Consider the following 18,040-nt stretch of genomic DNA (forward strand, 5'->3'; position numbering starts at 1 on the left):
GATGACAGAGGAGAATTTCCAAACATAATGCAAAGAAGATAAAATCCACTAATAAATAATTTTAAGTTGACTTTGTGTTTTTTTTAACAGGAAATATTTGTGTTTTTTCAATTGGTAGTGTTAAATAATTTTGATACCACATGAACAATAAGTGTTTACCATTTAATATTTGAGGGGGGTAATAGAACATACACAGAAATATAGATGGGTGGATTTGCATATATGTGATATTTACAGAAGGAAAGAAATGGGTGATTTTTTTTTTTTTTGGAGATGTCTCTCTCTGTCACTCAGGCTGGAGCACGCTGGTGCGATCTCGGTTCACTGCAGCCTCCGCCTCCCAGGTTCAAGTGATTCTCCTATCTCAGCCCCCCAAGTAGCTGGGACTATAGGCATGTGCCACCATGCATGGCTAATTTTGTATTTTTAGTAGAGATGGGGTTTCACCATATTAACCAGACTGGTCTGGAACTCCTGACCTCAAGTGATCTGCCTCCCAAAGTGCTGGGATTACAGACTGAGCCACCATGTCTAGCCTGTTTTTGTTTTTCAGGCAAGGTCTCACTCTGTCCTCTAGCCTGGAGTTCAGTGGCGAGATCTTGGCTTACTGCAACCTCTGCCTCCCGGGCTTGAGTGATCCTCCCACCTTGGCTTCCCAAGTAGCTGGGACTACAGGCCACCATGCCTGGCTGATTTTTGTATTTTTTGTAAAGATGGAGTTTTGCCACGTTGCCCAGGCTGGTCTTGAACTCCTGGGCTGAAACGATCCTCCTGCCTCAGCCTCCCAAAGTGCTGGACTTATAGGAGTGAGCTACCACGCCCAGCTGATTCTTTTCTTTTCTTTTCTTTTTGAGATGGAGTCTCGCTCTGTCACTTAGGCTGGAGTATGGTGGCGCGATCTCAACTCACTGCAACCTCTGCCTCCTGGGTTCACACCATTCTCCTGCCTCAGTCTTCTGAGTAGCTGGGACTACAGGCACGTACCACCACGCCCAACTAATTTTTTGTATTTTTAGTAGAGACAGGGTTTCACCATGTTAGGATGGTCTTGATCTCCTGACCTTGTGATCCCCCCGCCTCGGCCTCCCAAAGTGCTGGGATTACAGGCATGAGCCACTGTGCCTGGCCCGATGATGTTTTTTATGGAGAATAGGGATGGATGTATTCACAATATATCCTTTTGCAATTTTTCTTTTTTTTTTGAGACAGAGTCTTACTCTGTCACCCAGGCTGGAGTGCAATGGCGTGATCTCGGCTCACTGCAACCTCCGCCTTTGGGGTTCAAGCTATTCTTCTGCCTCAGCCACCCAGGTAGCTGGGATTACAGGCGCACACCACCACGCCTGGCTAATTTTTTTGTATTTTTAGTAGAGACAGGGTTTCACCATGTTGGTCAGGCTGGTCTTGAACTCCTGACCTCGCGATCCGCCTGCCTTGGCCTCCCAAAGTGCTGGTATTACAGACGTGAGCCACCGACCCAGCCTGTAATTTTTCATTTTATTATTTTATTTTATTTTATTTTATTTTTTGAGATGGAGTCTCGCTCTTGCACTGTTGCCCAGGCTGGAGTGCAGTGGTGCAATCTCAGCTCACTGCAGCCTCCGCCTCTTGGATTCAAGCAGTTCTCCTGTCTCAGCCTCCTGAGTAGCTGGGATTACAGGTGTGCATCACCATGCCCAGCTAATTTTGTATTTTTAGTAGAGACTAAATTTAGTTTCACCATGTTGGGCAGGCTGGTCTCAAACAACTGACCTCGTGATCTACCTACCTCGACCTCCCAAAGTGCTAGGATTACAGGCGTGAGCCACTGCGCCCAGCACTGTAATTTTTTATTTTATTATTTATTTATTTAGAGATGGAGTCTCCCTCTCTTGCCCAGGCGGGAGTGCAGTGGCATGATCTTGGCTAACAATAACCTCCGTCTTCTGGGTTCAAGCAATTCTCCTGCCTCAGCCTCCTGAGTAGCTGGCATTACAGGCGCCCACCACCACACCTGGCTAATTTTTGTATTTTTACTAGAGATGGTGTTTCACCATATTAGCCAGGCTGGTCTTCAGCTCCTGACCTCAAGTGATTCACCCACTTCAGCCTCTCAGAGTGCTACAGGCGTGAGCCACCATGCCTGACCCTTCTGTAATTTTTGAATTTTGAATATCACCTATTCAAGAAAAAATGTTAAAGACAAATTTTTAAAAATATCTGGAAGCTCTTTTTGCAAAATGCAAGAGTTGTTGTTTGACTATACCCTCAAAGCTTATCATTCTGAACTTCTTTAGGACAGAAGGGGTTTATAGAGACTAGGGAGCAGGTCTTTGCACCATCGTCTCTTGTTTCTCAAACTAGTAGTTCAAGTACTAATATCATGATTTTTTTTAAAAAATTAAGTATAGGCTGGGAGCAGTGGCTCACGCCTTTCATCCCAATACTTTGGGAGGCCAAGGCAGGCGGATAAGGAGATTGAGACCATCCTGGCTAACAGGGTGAAACCCTGTCTCTACTAAAAATACAAAATCCATCCTGGCTAACAGGGTGAAACCCCGACTCTACTAAAAATACAAAAAATTAGCCGAGTGTAGTGGTGGGTGCCTGTAGTCCCATCTACTTGGGAGGCTGAGGCAGGAGAATGGCGTGAACCCGGGAGGCAGAGCTTGCAGTGAGCCAAGATTGCGCCACTGCACTCCAGCCTGGGCCACAGAGTGAGACTCCGTCTCAAAAATTTAAAAAAAAAAAATTAAGCATAATATTTTGTGTAGGTTCTGTTAGGTTTGCATGCATTATTTAAGTGGTTACAATAGACCTATAAGGTAGGTACTGTTTTTTTCCTCCCTTTTAGACGCTTAGGAGGTTTAGAGACTAAGTTCCTTATCCAAGATAACAAAGGCATTAAGTGTCAGAGTTAAGATTCAAACTCGGGCCGGGCGCGGTGGCTCAAGCCTGTAATCCCAGCACTTTGGGAGGCCGAGGTGGGTGGATCAGGAGGTCAGGAGATCGAGACCATCCTGGCTAACATGGTGAAACCCCGTCTCTACTAAAAATACAAAAAACTAGCCGGGCGTGGTGGCGGGTGCCTGTAGTCCCAGCTACTCGGAGGCTGAGGCAGGAGAATGGCGTAAACCTGGGAGGCGGAGCTTGCAGTAAGCCGAGATCGCACCACTGCACTCCAGCCTGGGTGACACAGCGAGACTCCGTCTCAAAAAAAAAAAAAAGATTCAAACTCAGGTTTCTCTGACTCCAGAGTCTCAGTCATCACATTGTATTGCTACCTAATATGCCAATCTTGCCTTAGGAACTTGGGTTGAAAAATTCCAGTGCACACTTTAATCTTGACTAAATTTTTTGCACTATGGTAGACAGTATGTGGTATATTCAAAAAATTTTAAGTGTCTATACCTGAGAGCCTTGTGGATTTAAAAACCTGAATGGGAGTAGTAAAGAGGAGAAGTTAACAGTTTTTCCATTTTTTTCCTGGAGAGCAGATCAAACAGATGATGGAGGCAGCAACACGACAAATCGAGGAGAGGAAAAAACAGTTGAGCTTCATTAGCCCCCCTACACCTCAGGTATTGTGTCTAGATTACTCTGAAGACAATAGTCTTTGGCACAGAATTTCTTGCCATCCACTCAAAATGAGAGACCAGAAGAGGTGACTGCATGTTTTACTTCATAATCATCTACTACAGTCTACCATGATGTGTATGTGTGTATCTGTGTGTATGCATACGTGTATTTGTCTGCCTGTCTTAATGCCTCTGATTTCTTTTACTCTATTTCACAGCCAAAGACTCCTTCTTCTTCCCAACCAGAGCGACTTCCAATTGGCAACACTATTCAGCCCTCCCAGGCTGCCACTTTCATGAATGATGCCATTGAGAAGGCAAGGAAAGCAGCTGAACTACAAGCTCGAATCCAAGCCCAGCTGGCACTGAAGCCAGGACTCATCGGCAATGCCAACATGGTGGGCCTGGCTAATCTCCATGCCATGGGCATTGCTCCCCCGTGAGTGTCTATTTCATGGAATACCTTTTCATTTCTGAAGTTTGAGAAGCAATAAATACCTTTGAATGTTACTGATCTGGCTGGGCGCAGTGCCTCAGGCCTATAATCCTAGCACTTTGGGAGGCCGAGGTAGGTGGATCACCTGAGGTCAGGAGTCAGGAGTTTGAGACTAGCCTGACCAATATGATGAAACCCCATCTCCACTAAAAATACAAAAATTAGCTGGACGTGGTGGTGCATGCCTGTTATCCCAGCTACTCGGGAGGCTGAGGCAGGAGAATCACTTGAATCCAGGAGGCAGAGTTTGCAGTGAGCTGAGATCGTGCCACTGCACTCCAGCCTGGGTGACAGAGGGAGACTCTGGCTCAAAAACAACAACAACAACAAAAATTACTGATCCTCTTTTTCCACAGAACCTAGATCATTTCTCACAGTTCCATATTTCTTATGTGTGATTGATTAACCAGTTGAATTTTTTCTCTTGGCTTCCCTGTTGTTGCAGGGTTTATTATCTTCTTATGATTGATATAACTGAGATTAAGGTTATTCATCTGATATTGGAGCTCTGAATAGAGCCAGGTTTCCTTCCTGGTTTCAAACTCAGATTTATCCATTAAAGCACATTATGTGAGATCAGATCTGAGGTTCCTCTGCAACTGGTCAAAGATGTTACACTTTTTTTTTTTTTAGCATCTACAGTTGGTCTGGCATCCCATGACTGACGTAAGAATCCAGGGATAAAGAAAGATAGGATTGTAAATTCATATAATTTATAAACTCATTTCTTTCGGTGGTCTTGTATGCTGAAATATCTACTTTGATATTTTTAATCAAGATGTTATTGGCAGGTCGTGGTGACTCACACTTGTAATCCCAGCACTTTGGGAGGCCGAGACTGGCAGATTGCTTGAGCTCAGGAGTTCAAGACCAGCCTAGGCAACATGGCAAAACCCCATCTCTCTAAAAAATACAACAATTAGCCAGGCATGGTAGAGCATGCCTATAATTCTAGCTACTTAGGAGACTGAGGTGGGAGAATTTCTTTGAGCCTGGGAGGTTGAGGTTGCAATGAGCTGTGATTATGGCACTGTACTTTAGCCTGGGCAACAGAGTGAGACCATGTCTCAAAAGAAAGATGATATTACTCACTGATGAGATTGTTCCCTAGAATTATTTTATCGTCTTTTTTTTTTTTTTTGAGAGGGAGTCTCACTCTGTTGCCCAGGCTGGAGTGCAGTGGCGTGATCTCGGCTCCCTGCAACCTCCACTTCTTGGGTTCAAGGAATTCTGCCTTAGCCTCCAAAGCAGCTGGGACTACAGGTGACCATCTAAATTTTGTATTTTTTGTAGAGATGGGGTTGCACTATGTTGCCAAGGCTGGTCTCGAACTCCTGGGCTCAAGCGATCCACCTGCCTCAGCCTCCCAAAGTGCTGGGATTACAGTGTGAGCCACCACGCCCGTCCATCCAATAACTCTTACGGAGAAGGCACTGCACCCTCAACTTCTGGGCTCAAGTGACCCTTCTCAACCTCCTGAGTAGCTGGGACCAAAAGTATATGCCACCACACCCAGCTAATTTTAAATTTTTTGTTGAGATGGGATCGCCTTGTGTTGCCCAGATTGGTCTCTAACTCCTGGGCTCAAGTGATCCCTCTGCCTTGGCCTCCCAAAATGCTGTGGTTCTAGTCTTGAGCCACCACACCTGGCTTTATTTTGTTTGTTTTTTTGTTTGCCTTAATGTTCCATACAGGATTTATTTCTTTGCGGGCTATTTTTCAGGAAGGTGGAGTTAAAAGACCAAACGAAACCTACACCACTGATCCTGGATGAGCAAGGGCGCACTGTAGATGCAACAGGCAAGGAGATTGAGCTGACACACCGCATGCCTACTCTGAAAGCCAATATTCGTGCTGTGAAGAGGGAACAATTCAAGCAGCAACTAAAAGAAAAGCCATCAGAAGACATGGAATCCAATACCTTTTTTGACCCCCGAGTCTCCATTGCCCCTTCCCAGCGCCAGAGACGCACTTTTAAATTCCACGACAAGGGCAAATTTGAGAAGATTGCTCAGCGATTACGGACAAAGGTATCTGGCTTATAGTATAACACAGAATTTAGAAAAAGTTAAGAAGCTGAAAGGAAAACATTGTAAAATCTCTATGTTCTAGGAAATTAGATAAATAGGTCATTTAAAGCAGCAGTCCTCAACCTTTTTGGCATCAAGGACTCATTTCATGGAAGACAATTTTTCCCCTGGAGTAAGGATGGTTTTGTGATGGTTTAAGAACATTACCTTTATTGTATACTTTATCATTATTATTATTTTTGAGATGGAGTTTTGCTCTTGTTGCCCAGGCTGGAGTGCAATGGCATGATCTCGGCTTACTGCAACCTCCGCCTCTCAGGTTCAAGTGATTCTCCTCGAGTAGCTGGAATTACAGGCATGCACAACCACGCCTGACTAATTGTGTATTTTTGGTAGAGATGGGATTTCTCCATGTTAGTCAGGCTGGTCTTGAACTCCTGACGTCAGGTGATCTGCCCACCTTGTCCTCCCAAAGTGCTGGGATTACAGGCGTGAGCCACCACACCCGCCTTTTTTTGGCAGGGGAGCGGGGACAGAGTCTTGCACTGTTACCTGGGCTGGAGTGCAGTGGTGCAATCTCAGCTCACTGCAGCCTCCACTTCCTGGGTTCAAGCCATTCTCCTGCTTCAGCCTCCTGAGTAGCTGGGACTACAGGCGTGCGCCACCATGCCTGACTAATTTTTTGTATTTTTAGTAGAGACAGGGTTTCACTGTGTTGGCCCGGCTGGTCTTAAACTCCTGACCTTGTAGTCTGCCTGCCTTGACCTCCCAAAGTGCTGGGATTACAGGCGTGAGCCACTGTGCTGACTTCTATTATTATTTTATTGTAATATATGATGAAATAATTATATAACTCACCATAATCTAAAATCATTGGGAGCCTTGAGTTTGTTTTCCTGCTGAGACGGTCCCATCTGGGTGTGATGGGAGACAGTGACAGATCATCAGGCATTAGATTCTCATAAGGAATGTGCAGCACAGCCCCCTGGCATGTGCAGTTCACAATAGGGTTCACTCTCCTATGAGAATCTAATGCCACCGCGGATCTGACAGGAGGTGGAGCTCAGACCATAATGCAGGTAATAGGGAGCAATTGTAAGTACAGATGAAACTTTGTTGGTTTGCCTCCTGCTCACCTCCTGCTGTACAGCCCAGTTCCTAAAAGGCCACAGACTGGTGGGTTGGGGACCCCTGATTTAAAGCAATGAATAATTTGAAAATATGCAGGACGAGGTGGCTCAAGCCTATAATCCCAGCGCTTTGGGAGGCCGAGGTGGGTGTATCACAAGGTCAGGTGTTCGAGACCAGCCTGCCCGACATGGTGAAACCCCATCTCTACTAAAAATACAAAAATTAGCCGAGCGTGGTGGCGGGCACCTGTAATCCTAACTACTTAGGAGGCTGAGGCAGGAGAATCACTTGCAATTGGAAGGTGGAGGTTGCAGTGAGCCGAGATCGCGCTACTACACTCCTGCCTGAGCGAAAGAGCGAAACTCTGTCTCAAAAAAAAAGTTTTAAACAGATTTTACTTCCTAATTAGTTTCTACATAAGTGGAAATACTAAATTGAGTTTGAAAATTCTCCACATACAACTAAGTGGAGGGAAACAATTTGAAACATTCTGACTGACTGAGGAAGACTTGCCTGGAGTTAAAATTTCCTGCAGAAAGTACACCTGGAGAGTTGAATTGATTGTATATTGAATGACCTTTGCCTTCTTTTTATCCTCTCAGAGTGAGGTTTTCATAAAATTCTATTTCTGTGTATTTACTGCAGGCATATACTGTGGAGTGAAGGGAGAGGGTGAAGGTGAGGATCTATGTAAATGAACTAAATAAAGGATAAAATAAAGCAGAACAACTCCTTTCTAAACTTTCAGAATGAATTTGTTGCATTAGGTGTAAAGAGTTCAAAGGGGAAATGTTTTAAAATTTGGGATTATTGGCCGGGCGTCATGACTCATGCCTATAATCCCAGCACTTTGGGAGGCCGAGGTGGGCGGATCACGAGGTCAGGAAATTGAGACCATCCTGGCTAACACGGTGAAACTCCTACTCTACTAAAAATACAAAATAATTAGCCAGGCGTGATGGCAGATGCCTGTAGTCCCAGCTACTCGGGAGGCTGAGGCAGGAGAATGGCGTGAACCTGGGAGGTGGAGCTTACAGTGAGCCAAGATGGCGCCACTGCACTCCAGCCTGGGTGACAGAGCGAGACTCCGTCTCAAAAAAAAAAAAAAAAAAATTGGGAATCTGGCCCCGCACAGTGGCTCATGCCTGTAATCCCAGCACTTTGGGAGGCCGAGGCAGGCAGATCACCTGAGGTCGGGAGTTTGAGACCAGGCTGACCAACATGGAGAAACCCCATCTCTACTAAAAATACAAAATTAGCTGGAGTTGGGGGCGCATGCCTGTAATCCCAGCTACTCCAGAGGCTTAGGCAGGAGAATGGCTTGAACCTGGGAGGCGGAGGTTGCTGTTAGCCAAGACCATGCCATTGTACTCCAGCCTGGGCAACAGAACGAAACTCCATCTCAAAGAAAAAAAAAAAAATTGAGATTCTACAAATTCTGTTTTCTATGATTCCAATTTATCTTTCTGTCTTGGATTATCTTGTTTTTAGGCTCAACTGGAGAAGCTGCAGGCAGAGATTTCACAAGCAGCTCGAAAAACAGGCATCCATACTTCGACTAGGCTTGCCCTCATAGCTCCTAAGAAGGAGCTAAAGGAAGGAGATATTCCTGAAATTGAGTGGTGGGACTCTTACATAATTCCCAATGGCTTTGATCTGTGAGTTTGTTTTAGTACCTTTTTAAAAAAACAGTTTTTAATCAGCCGAGTTTAAGATTCAAGTTAATACCTTTTAGTAAAGCTAGTGGGAAGGATGGTACTCATTCATTAATTAAAATTTTAAAATCCAAGAAAGATAAGTAACTGTACACAAGCTCCTGTGTTTTTTGTTTTGTTTTGTTTTGTTTTTTTTTGAGAGGGAGTCTCACTCTGTCACCTAGGCTAGAGTGCAGTGGCACGATCTCAGCTCACTGCAACCCCCACCTCCCGGGTTCAAGAGATTCTCCTTGAATTCTCCTTGAACCTCAGCCTCCCGAGTAGCTGGGACTACAGGTGTGCACCACCACGCCTGTCTGCTTTTTGTATTTTTGGTAGAGAGAGGGTTTTGCCATGTTGGCCAGGCGGGTCTCGAACTCCTGACCTCAGGTGATCTGCCCGCCTTAGCCTCCCAAAGTGTTGGGATTACAGGCATGAGCCACTGCACCAGGCCAAGCTCCTGCATTTGTGATGTATCATATAGGTTGTTTTTAGCTTTTGGGGTTAATGTAGGATAACTAGGGACACAAATAATCTACAAAAGCAAAGTCTGTAATTAATTTTGCTCTGTTACACATTGTTGCCTGTTTTTAGCATTATTTTCCTTAATTACATTCTTTTGCTACATATTATAGGTGTTTACATTTCCTAAAGATCTCATTGTGATAGAGCAAGGATTATTAGTTGGTAGGTGAGATAATTGTAAATATATCTTATAAGGCTGGGCTTGGTGGCTGACACCTGTTATTCCCAGCACTTTTGGAGGCTGAGGGCTGAAGGATTGCTTGAGCCCAGGAGTTAAAGACCAGCTTGGGCAGTATGGTGAGACCTCATTTCTATAAAAATTAAAAAAGAAAAAAAAAGTAGCTGGGCATGGTGGGTTGGCTACCCAGGAGGCTGATGTGAGAGAATCACTCAAGCCCAGGAGTGTCTGTGCTGCAGTTAGCTATGACCATGACCACTGTACTCTAGCCTGGACAACAGAGTGAAACTCTGTCTCAAAAAAAAAAAAAAAAAAAAATAGGATATAAGACACATTTGAGGAGCTTTAAATATATCTGCTCCATCATTCTTTTGTTTTTTCTTCTGTCTGAGACAGAGTTTCGCTCTTGTTGCCCAGGCTGGAGTGCAATGGCGCGATCTGGGCTCATTGCAACCTCCGCCTGACAGGTTCAAGTGATTCTCCTGCCTCAGCCTCCCAAGTAGCTGAGATTACAGGCATGCGCCACCACGCCTGGCTAATTTTTTGTGTTTTTAGTAGAGACAGGTTTCTCCATGTTGGTCAGATTGGTCTTGAACTCCCGACCTCAGGTGATCCACCTGCCCCAGCCTCCCAAAAGTGCTGGGATTACAGGCATGAGTCACTACGCCCGGTGTTTTTTGTTTTGTTTTGTTTTTTGTTTTTTAAAGACAGAGTCTCACTCTGTTGTCTGAGCTGGGAGTGCAGTGACATGATCTCGGCTCACTGCAACCTCTGTCTCCTGGGTTGAAGCGATTCTCCTAGCTCAGCCTCCTGAGTATCCAGTACTACAGGCAAATACCACCACACCTGGCCAGTTTTTTTATTTTTAGTAGAGAAGGGTTTCACTGTTTGGCAAGCTGGTCTCAGACTCCTGACCTTAGGTGATCCACCTGCCTCGGTGTCCCAAAGTGCTGGGATTATAGGCATAAGCCACTGCGCCTGGCCCTGCTCCATCATTCTGATACATGGCTTTAGTAGATTTTATCTTAGCCTTTCCTTGCCCATTCTTTGTCAGCCACTGTTCCAGGGACTTATTGTCACTAATGAGAGAACATAGCATCTATCAGCTGTGGCATGGTAGAAAAAAGGTTGGGAATGACTGCTGTGGAGAGTGTGTTCAACCATAGAGGGACTCAGTTCTCTCATCATAAAAATTATATGTAATTTAATTATATATTTTAGGTACGTAAATGCTATTTTAGGTATATCAAGCGCAAGAACCCATTATGGAGAATGGATTTTTTCATTGTATTTCTGAGACTCCTCTCTTAGAATCATCTCTACCCACATATCGCGTTTTCTTTCCTTCCTACAATTTTAGTACAGAGGAAAATCCCAAGAGAGAAGATTATTTTGGAATCACAAATCTTGTTGAACATCCAGCCCAGCTCAATCCTCCAGGTAATGTATAGATTCCTGAATCAAGTCTCTACAGCAGCATTATCCACTGGAAATTTATACAGCGATGAACATGTTCTGTATCTGTGCTGTTCAATACAGTAGCCACTATCCATGTGTAATTCTTTTTTTTTAATTCAGTTTTTTTCCTAACAATAGTTTGTAGTTTGACCAGTGAACATACATTTTAAGTGCATATTCCTGTGCTTAGAATTTCATGAGACAGCCAAGCATGGTGGCTCATGCCTCTAATCCAAACACTTTGGGAGGCCACGGCAGGAGGATCTCTTGAGGCCAAGAATTCAAGACCAGTCTGGGCAACACAGTGAGACCCATCTCAAGGAAAAATAATTTGGCTGGATATGGTGGCTCATGCCTATAATCACTGCACTTTGGGAGGCTGAAGTGGGCAGATTACTTGAGCTCAGGAGTTCCAGATCTGGGCAGCATAGCAAAACCCCATCTCTACAAAAAATAAAATCAGCCGGACATGGTGGCGTGCATCTATAGTCCCAGCCTCTTGGGAGGCTGAGGTGTGGAGGATGGCTTGAGCCTGGGAGGTAGAAGTTGCAGTGAGCTGAGATGGCGCTGCTGCACTCCAGCCTGGGTGATACTGCCAGACCTTGTCTCTTAAAAAAAAAAGAACCCCAAAAATTTCATGAAGCTTTACATTTACAGTTCCCTGGTTGTTCCTAGGAAGCAGCCCTCAGCTTGCTCCTTTTATAGAACCACATGTTGTCATGGCATCCATAGCTAAATGCAAATGCAAGAGCTAAACTCTTGGTTTGGTGTGTTATTAGATGCGATATGCTCCACTACCCACTGTGAGGGATGCTAACTCCAAAGGACTTTTTGTTAGTTTCCCAAAGTTGAAACTGGGAAACAAAGTCGCTTTTTTTTTTTTGAGATGGAGTTTCACTTTTGTCACCTAGGCTGGAGTGCAATGGCGCGATCTCCATTCACTCATTCACTACAACTTTCACTCCCCGGCCAGGTTTAAGCGATTCTCCTGCCTCAGCCTCCCAAGTAGCTGGGATTATAGGTCCCCACCACCACACCTGGCTAGTTTTTGTACTTTTAGTAGAGACAGGGTTTTGTCATGTTGATCATGCTGGTCTTGAACTCCTGACCTCAAGTGATCCTCCCACCTCAGCCTCCTAAAGTGCTGGGTTTACAGGTGTGAGCCACCGCACCTGGCCCTAATTTTGTTTTCTGCATTTGCCAGGGATCATTGAATGAGGGAGTTTAACAGCTTAAAGGAAAACAACTAAGAACACTACTTAAGAAAGAGGCTGGGCGCGGTGGCTCACGCCTGTAATCCCAGCACTTTGGGAGGCTGAGGCAGGTGGATTATGAGGTCAGGAGTTCGAGACCAGCCTGGCCAATATGGTGAAACCCTGTCTCTACTAAAAATATAAAAATTATTGGGGAGGGGGTGGTGCGTGCCTGAAGTCTCAGCTGCTCGGGAGGCTGAGGCAGGAGAATCGCCTGAATCCGGGAGGCAGAGGTTTCAGTGAGCCGAGATCGTGCCACTGCACTCAAGCCTGGGTGACAGAGTGAGAAATGACCGGGCGCGGTGGCTCACGCCTGTAATCCCAGCACTTTGGGAGGCCAAGGCAGGCGGATCATGAGGTCAGGAAATTGAGACCTCTGGCTAACAAGGTGAAACCCGGTCTCTACTAAAAATACAAAAATTAACCAGGCCTGGTGGTGGGTGCCTGTAGTCCCAGCTACTCGGGAGGCTGAGGCAGGAGAATGGTGTGAACCTGGGAGGCAGAGCGTGCAGTGATCCGAGATTGTGCCACTGTACCCCAGTCTGGGCAACAGAGCGAGACTCCGTCTCAAAAAAAAAAAAAAAAAAAAAGATAAGAATGTTTTTTAAAAATATACTGCTGGGCACCAGGCCTGAACTGATTTTAATCTTACTGATCCCTTAACAAGTTTTCTCCGTTTTCTATTTAAAGTTTATATATATATACACACACACACACACACATATTTTTTTTTTTAGATGGAGTCTCACTCTATCGCCAGGCTAGAGTGCAGTGGCACAATCTCAGCTCACTGCAACCTCCGCCTCCTGGATTCAAGTGATTCTGCTGCCTCAGCCTCCCGAGTAGCTGGAACTACAGGCGTGTGCCACCATGCCCAGCTAATATTTGTACTTTTAGTGGAGTCGGGGTTTCACCATGTTGGCCAGGCTGGTCTCGATCTCTTGACCTTGTGATCTGCCCATCCCTGCCTCCCAAACTGCTGGTATTACAGGCATGAGCCACTGCACCTGGCCTCAATAAATTTTTTACATAAAATGTTTATAATAGAGTTATGTCTCACTTGGTTGTCCAGGCTGGTCTGGAACTCTTGGGCTCAAGCAATCCTCCCACCTTGGCCTACCAAAGTGCTTTAGGCATAAGCCACTGCGTCCAGCCTAAAGTTTCTTTTAATGATATTGATATTTACCTAGGTCTCTTTAATATTCTTATTGCTGTCCAGGCATGGTGGCTCATGCCTGGCCAACATGGTGAAACCCCGTCTCTACTAAAAATACAAACATTAGCCAGGCATGGTGACATGTGCCTGTAATCCTAGCTACTCGGGAGGCTGAGGCAGGAGAATTACTTGAGGCTGCAGTGAGCTGAGATCGGGCCATTGCGCTCCAGCCTGGGTAACAGAGTGGGGGGGAAAATATATATATATATATAATTTTCTTATTGCTTTGGTATACTAATCTCTGCCCTGACAGTTGACAATGACACACCAGTTACTCTGGGAGTATATCTTACCAAGAAGGAACAGAAAAAACTTCGGAGACAAACAAGGAGGGAAGCACAGAAGGAACTACAAGAAAAAGTCAGGCTGGGCCTGATGCCTCCTCCAGAACCCAAAGGTACATCTCTTAGTGGCCTCTGCTGTTAAAAAGAGTGGCAAGTTTATGTCTTTAATTCTGGAGGAACTTTAACATCTCTCTATGTCTGAGTGATTTCTGTTTCTAAGAATCATTCTTGGGGTCTTTTTTCTCCAAGTGTTCTACCATCTTTTCATATTAAGATAGGTCAACACATTCATTATAGAGGCCATTTAAAGCTTATTTTTAAGCATACTGATCATACAACACTCTGGTTTTCCTGGAAGAATACAGGTCTTGAAATTCATGGAGATAGTAGTTGCAGTATTTGGGTAGACTTTTTATGTACATAATTCTTAATGTTTTAATTTTTACAATGAAAGTGCAGGATAAAGAAATTGCCCTTGTAGTTACATTCTCGTTCAGCAATATTTTGACTGAGGACTGTTATTTATAAACTCTTTCACTAGATGCTGTGATAAGTACCAATCTTCAACTTAATTGTGTGAACTTCTGCAAATGCTGAAGTGATTGGGTTAGATTTTCAAGGTAGTAGTTATTGGAGGAAGTGAGTTTAGAAGCAGAGATTTGAAATAGGTAAATAATATGAATTGGTATAGAAGAGATAACAAGTTACTCCAGCTGGAGAAGTGACTTCAAAGATTGACTGCTGTCCTCTCTTCACTGCAGTGAGAATTTCTAATCTGATGCGAGTATTAGGAACAGAAGCTGTTCAAGACCCCACGAAGGTAGAAGCCCATGTCAGAGCTCAGATGGCAAAAAGACAGAAGTAAGTGCCATGGGATTGGGTGGAAACCCCGGGCAAGGACCCTTCCCAAACTCTTCTGGGGGATCCATATTTGGAGGGAGGGGAGAGTTCTCCGTTGCTCTCTCTTTCCCTCAGCCCTGCCTCTGATCTTCAATGCCTTTCTCACTTGTGGATGTCCTTCCTGTCACGACAGAGCGCATGAAGAGGCCAACGCTGCCCGAAAACTCACAGCAGAACAGAGAAAGGTCAAGAAAATTAAAAAGCTTAAAGAAGACATTTCACAGGGGGTACACATATCTGTATATAGGTAGGTGTCCATACTGGGCCGACCTTCCCCTTAGAATTACTAAAACATTTTCCAAGTGCTTGAGGCAGAATCATTGTGGCCTAAAAGCATACCTGACACCAGTTCCTACTCTCTTTTAATGACCCTAGTGTGGATCAAGAGCTAGTAAATCTTGTAAAATAGCGAGGGTTAATGACTTATGTTTATGGTTATCCAAGTCTTCCCTCTGAAGTCTTCTTTTTTTACCAGACTATTAGTTCTGAAAAAATGAACAAATCAATATACTTGTTCAGGCCAAGATATGAACTAAAGATTGTATGTCCTTTGAGGACTATAAAATATCATCCTATTTCTTTTTTTTTTTCATCTTTTTTTTTAAATGGTCTGAGTTTGCTTCCAACATCCATGGAAGCATTACAAATTTTCTTTCCTCGGTAGTCATATCCTTACCCTGATGTATTGCTGTGTTTCATCCTCACTCCAAAATGCGTTTTACATGTTGTAAATATTTTTCTACCTTTGTGTTGATTTAATGTTTTTATTTTTTTATGTTGAGTACATGTTTATATTCTATTTTTAAAATGTGCTTATTTCTATTAACTAGTTCTTTATTATAAAAGTACATTATTACAAAAGTAGTGAATGTTGGCCGGGCGCGGTGGCTCACGCCTGTAATCCCAGCACTTTGGGAGGCCGAGGCGGGCAGATCACAAGGTCAGGAGATCGAGACCACGGTGAAACCCCGTCTCTACTAAAAATACAAAAAAATTAGCCGGGCGCAGTTGTGGGCGCCTGTAGTCCCAGCTACTCGGGAGGCTGAGGCAGGAGAATGGCGTGAACCCAGGAGGCGGAGCTTGCAGTGAGCCGAGATCGCGCCACTGCACTCCAGCCTGGGCGACAGAGCCAGACTCCGTCTCAAAAAAAAAAAAAAAAAAAAAAAAAAAAAAAAAAGTAGTGAATGTTTATTAAGATTTAAAAAATTGTCTGACAATACAGAAGAACACTTACTCAGAATGTCTCCTTTCTATTCTGTGATCCCTTAGAACCACTCTCTTTAGGTAATTGCTATTAACAGTTTTACACATCTCCTCCTAGAAAATTTTCATGCCTATATAGTGATCCTATATAGATTTCATTTGTTTATTTATTTATTTATTTATTTGAGACGGAGTTTCAGTCTTGTTGCCCAGGCTGGAGTGCAGTGGCACAATCTCGGCACACTGCAGCCTCTGCCTCCCAGGTTCAAGCGATTCTCCTGCCTCAGCCTCCTGAGTAGCTAGGATTACAGGCATGCACCCCCACGCCTGGCTAATTTTTGTGTTTTTAGTAGAGATGGGGTTTCACCATGTTGGCCAGGCTGGTCTCGAACTCCCGACCTCGTGATCTGCCCACTTTGGCCTCCCAAAGTGCTGGGATTACAGGTGTGAGCCACTGCGCCAAGCCGAGTAATCCTATATTATGAGGGTCTAAGGGTCTAGAGGACAAAAAGTCTGTAGGTCTTTACATTGTCAAGAACAATGAGATGATAAGCATTTTTGGATAATAGTAAATACCTCTCCCTGATTCTTAGAGTAAACTTTGGTTACCTGCTATTGTGTAATGTAAAGTGCTAGACTTTGAAAAAATATGAGAGTGTGGAAATATTTCTAGACTCATCAACTCTACCTTTTAAGCATTCATCTATTTGTTTACTCCAGAGGCCTTTGTTTATAGAGAGGAAACCATTTGGGATTCATCTCTACTTGCCACTCCATTCAGGCAGCTGCTGATGCTAAAATGGAAGACATAACTAAACTTTCCCTTCTCCAGAGTTCGAAATTTGAGCAACCCAGCCAAGAAGTTCAAGATTGAAGCCAATGCTGGGCAACTGTACCTGACAGGGGTGGTGGTACTGCACAAGGATGTCAACGTGGTAGTAGTGGAAGGGGGTGAGTCTGAAAAACTTGAGGGAGACTGTCCCCAGACAACCCTGGGCTTAGAGTGATTAGCATTGTGGGGAGAAAGGAGAAAAAGATAGTATTTTAGTGCCATACCTGATATAATATGCTAGGTCATTGCTTCTGTGTTTATTGGAATAGAAGGCCCTAAGATGTGGTCCTGGGATTGCTTCAACTACCACATTAATGTCTGAGCTCAGAGGTTCTTTCTAACCCATCATCTTCCACAGTTCTGGCAAAATTCTTCTTCTCTGTTTCCAGGCCCCAAGGCCCAGAAGAAATTTAAGCGTCTTATGCTGCATCGGATAAAGTGGGATGAACAGACATCTAACACGAAGGGAGATGGTGAATGGGGGTTAGAGGGGATTAAGTGGGAGAGCTGTGGGAGGTGGGGATGGTGCATCTGTCCATTCATTTTATTCCCTCCCTGTGACACTCTTGCTAACACTAGATAGTGTTCAGGAATTTTAGAAAGACCCATTTAGACTTTGAGCCTCCTAGACATTCATATAATATTTACTATATAATTATATGCATTAATGGTAAAGCTTTTTTTTTTTTTTTTGCCTATCATTTAAGGCTTTTCTACCCACTGGTTTCTGTGTCTGTCCTGGATCTGAGTACTGGTTATATGAATTTATTCAGTATTTGAAAATTCAGCAAGCAGCTAGGCATGGTGGCTCCTGCCTGTAATCCTAGCACTTTGGGAGACTGAGGCGGGCAGATTGCCTGAGGCCAGGAGTTCGAGACCAGCCTGGGCAAACAACGTGGTGAAACCCCATCTCTACAAAAAGTACAAAAATTTGCTGGGTGTGGTGGCACACACCTGTATTCCCAGCTACTCAGGAAGCTGAGGTGGGAGGATCACTTGAGCTTGGGGAGGTCAAGGCTGCAGTAAGCTGTGATTGTGCCACTGCAATCCAGCCTGGGTGACAGAATGAGACCCTGTCTCAAAAAGAAAAAGCAAATCCAGTAAGCTATACATTCATGTGTACAGTGTCTATATTATATTATTATTTGATTTTTTTTTTTTTTAAGGATTGAAGGCAAAAAGATTTTCAGGTCAAAAAAGCTCTGCTTTGATCAAACTACTTTTTCTTTTGCCTGTTTTTTTTATATATATATATACATACACATATATGTATACATGTACAT

General features: G+C 44.2%; 1 protein-coding gene across 3 annotated transcripts in view; it reads left to right on the top strand.

Moving 5' to 3' along the window:
- Positions 1–18,040, top strand: part of PRPF3 (pre-mRNA processing factor 3) — a 33,319-nt gene that overhangs the window by 8,365 nt on the left and 6,914 nt on the right. For 2 of the 3 annotated variants that reach the window (XM_050749993.1, XM_050750002.1), the window contains 10 exons: positions 3,477–3,560; positions 3,776–3,996; positions 5,777–6,083; positions 8,706–8,872; positions 10,972–11,051; positions 13,792–13,935; positions 14,584–14,683; positions 14,856–14,969; positions 16,758–16,876; positions 17,147–17,230. In XM_050749993.1, coding sequence (XP_050605950.1) covers positions 3,477–3,560; positions 3,776–3,996; positions 5,777–6,083; positions 8,706–8,872; positions 10,972–11,051; positions 13,792–13,935; positions 14,584–14,683; positions 14,856–14,969; positions 16,758–16,876; positions 17,147–17,230 — 1,420 coding nt within the window. Of the gene's footprint in view, positions 1–3,476; positions 3,561–3,775; positions 3,997–5,776; positions 6,084–8,705; positions 8,873–10,971; positions 11,052–13,791; positions 13,936–14,583; positions 14,684–14,855; positions 14,970–16,757; positions 16,877–17,146; positions 17,241–18,040 lie in introns of all 3 variants that reach the window. The other variant, XM_050749997.1, reaches the window with a different exon arrangement.

Source organism: Macaca thibetana, chromosome 1 (genome assembly GCF_024542745.1).
Source record: "Macaca thibetana thibetana isolate TM-01 chromosome 1, ASM2454274v1, whole genome shotgun sequence".
NCBI lineage: Eukaryota > Metazoa > Chordata > Mammalia > Primates > Cercopithecidae > Macaca > Macaca thibetana.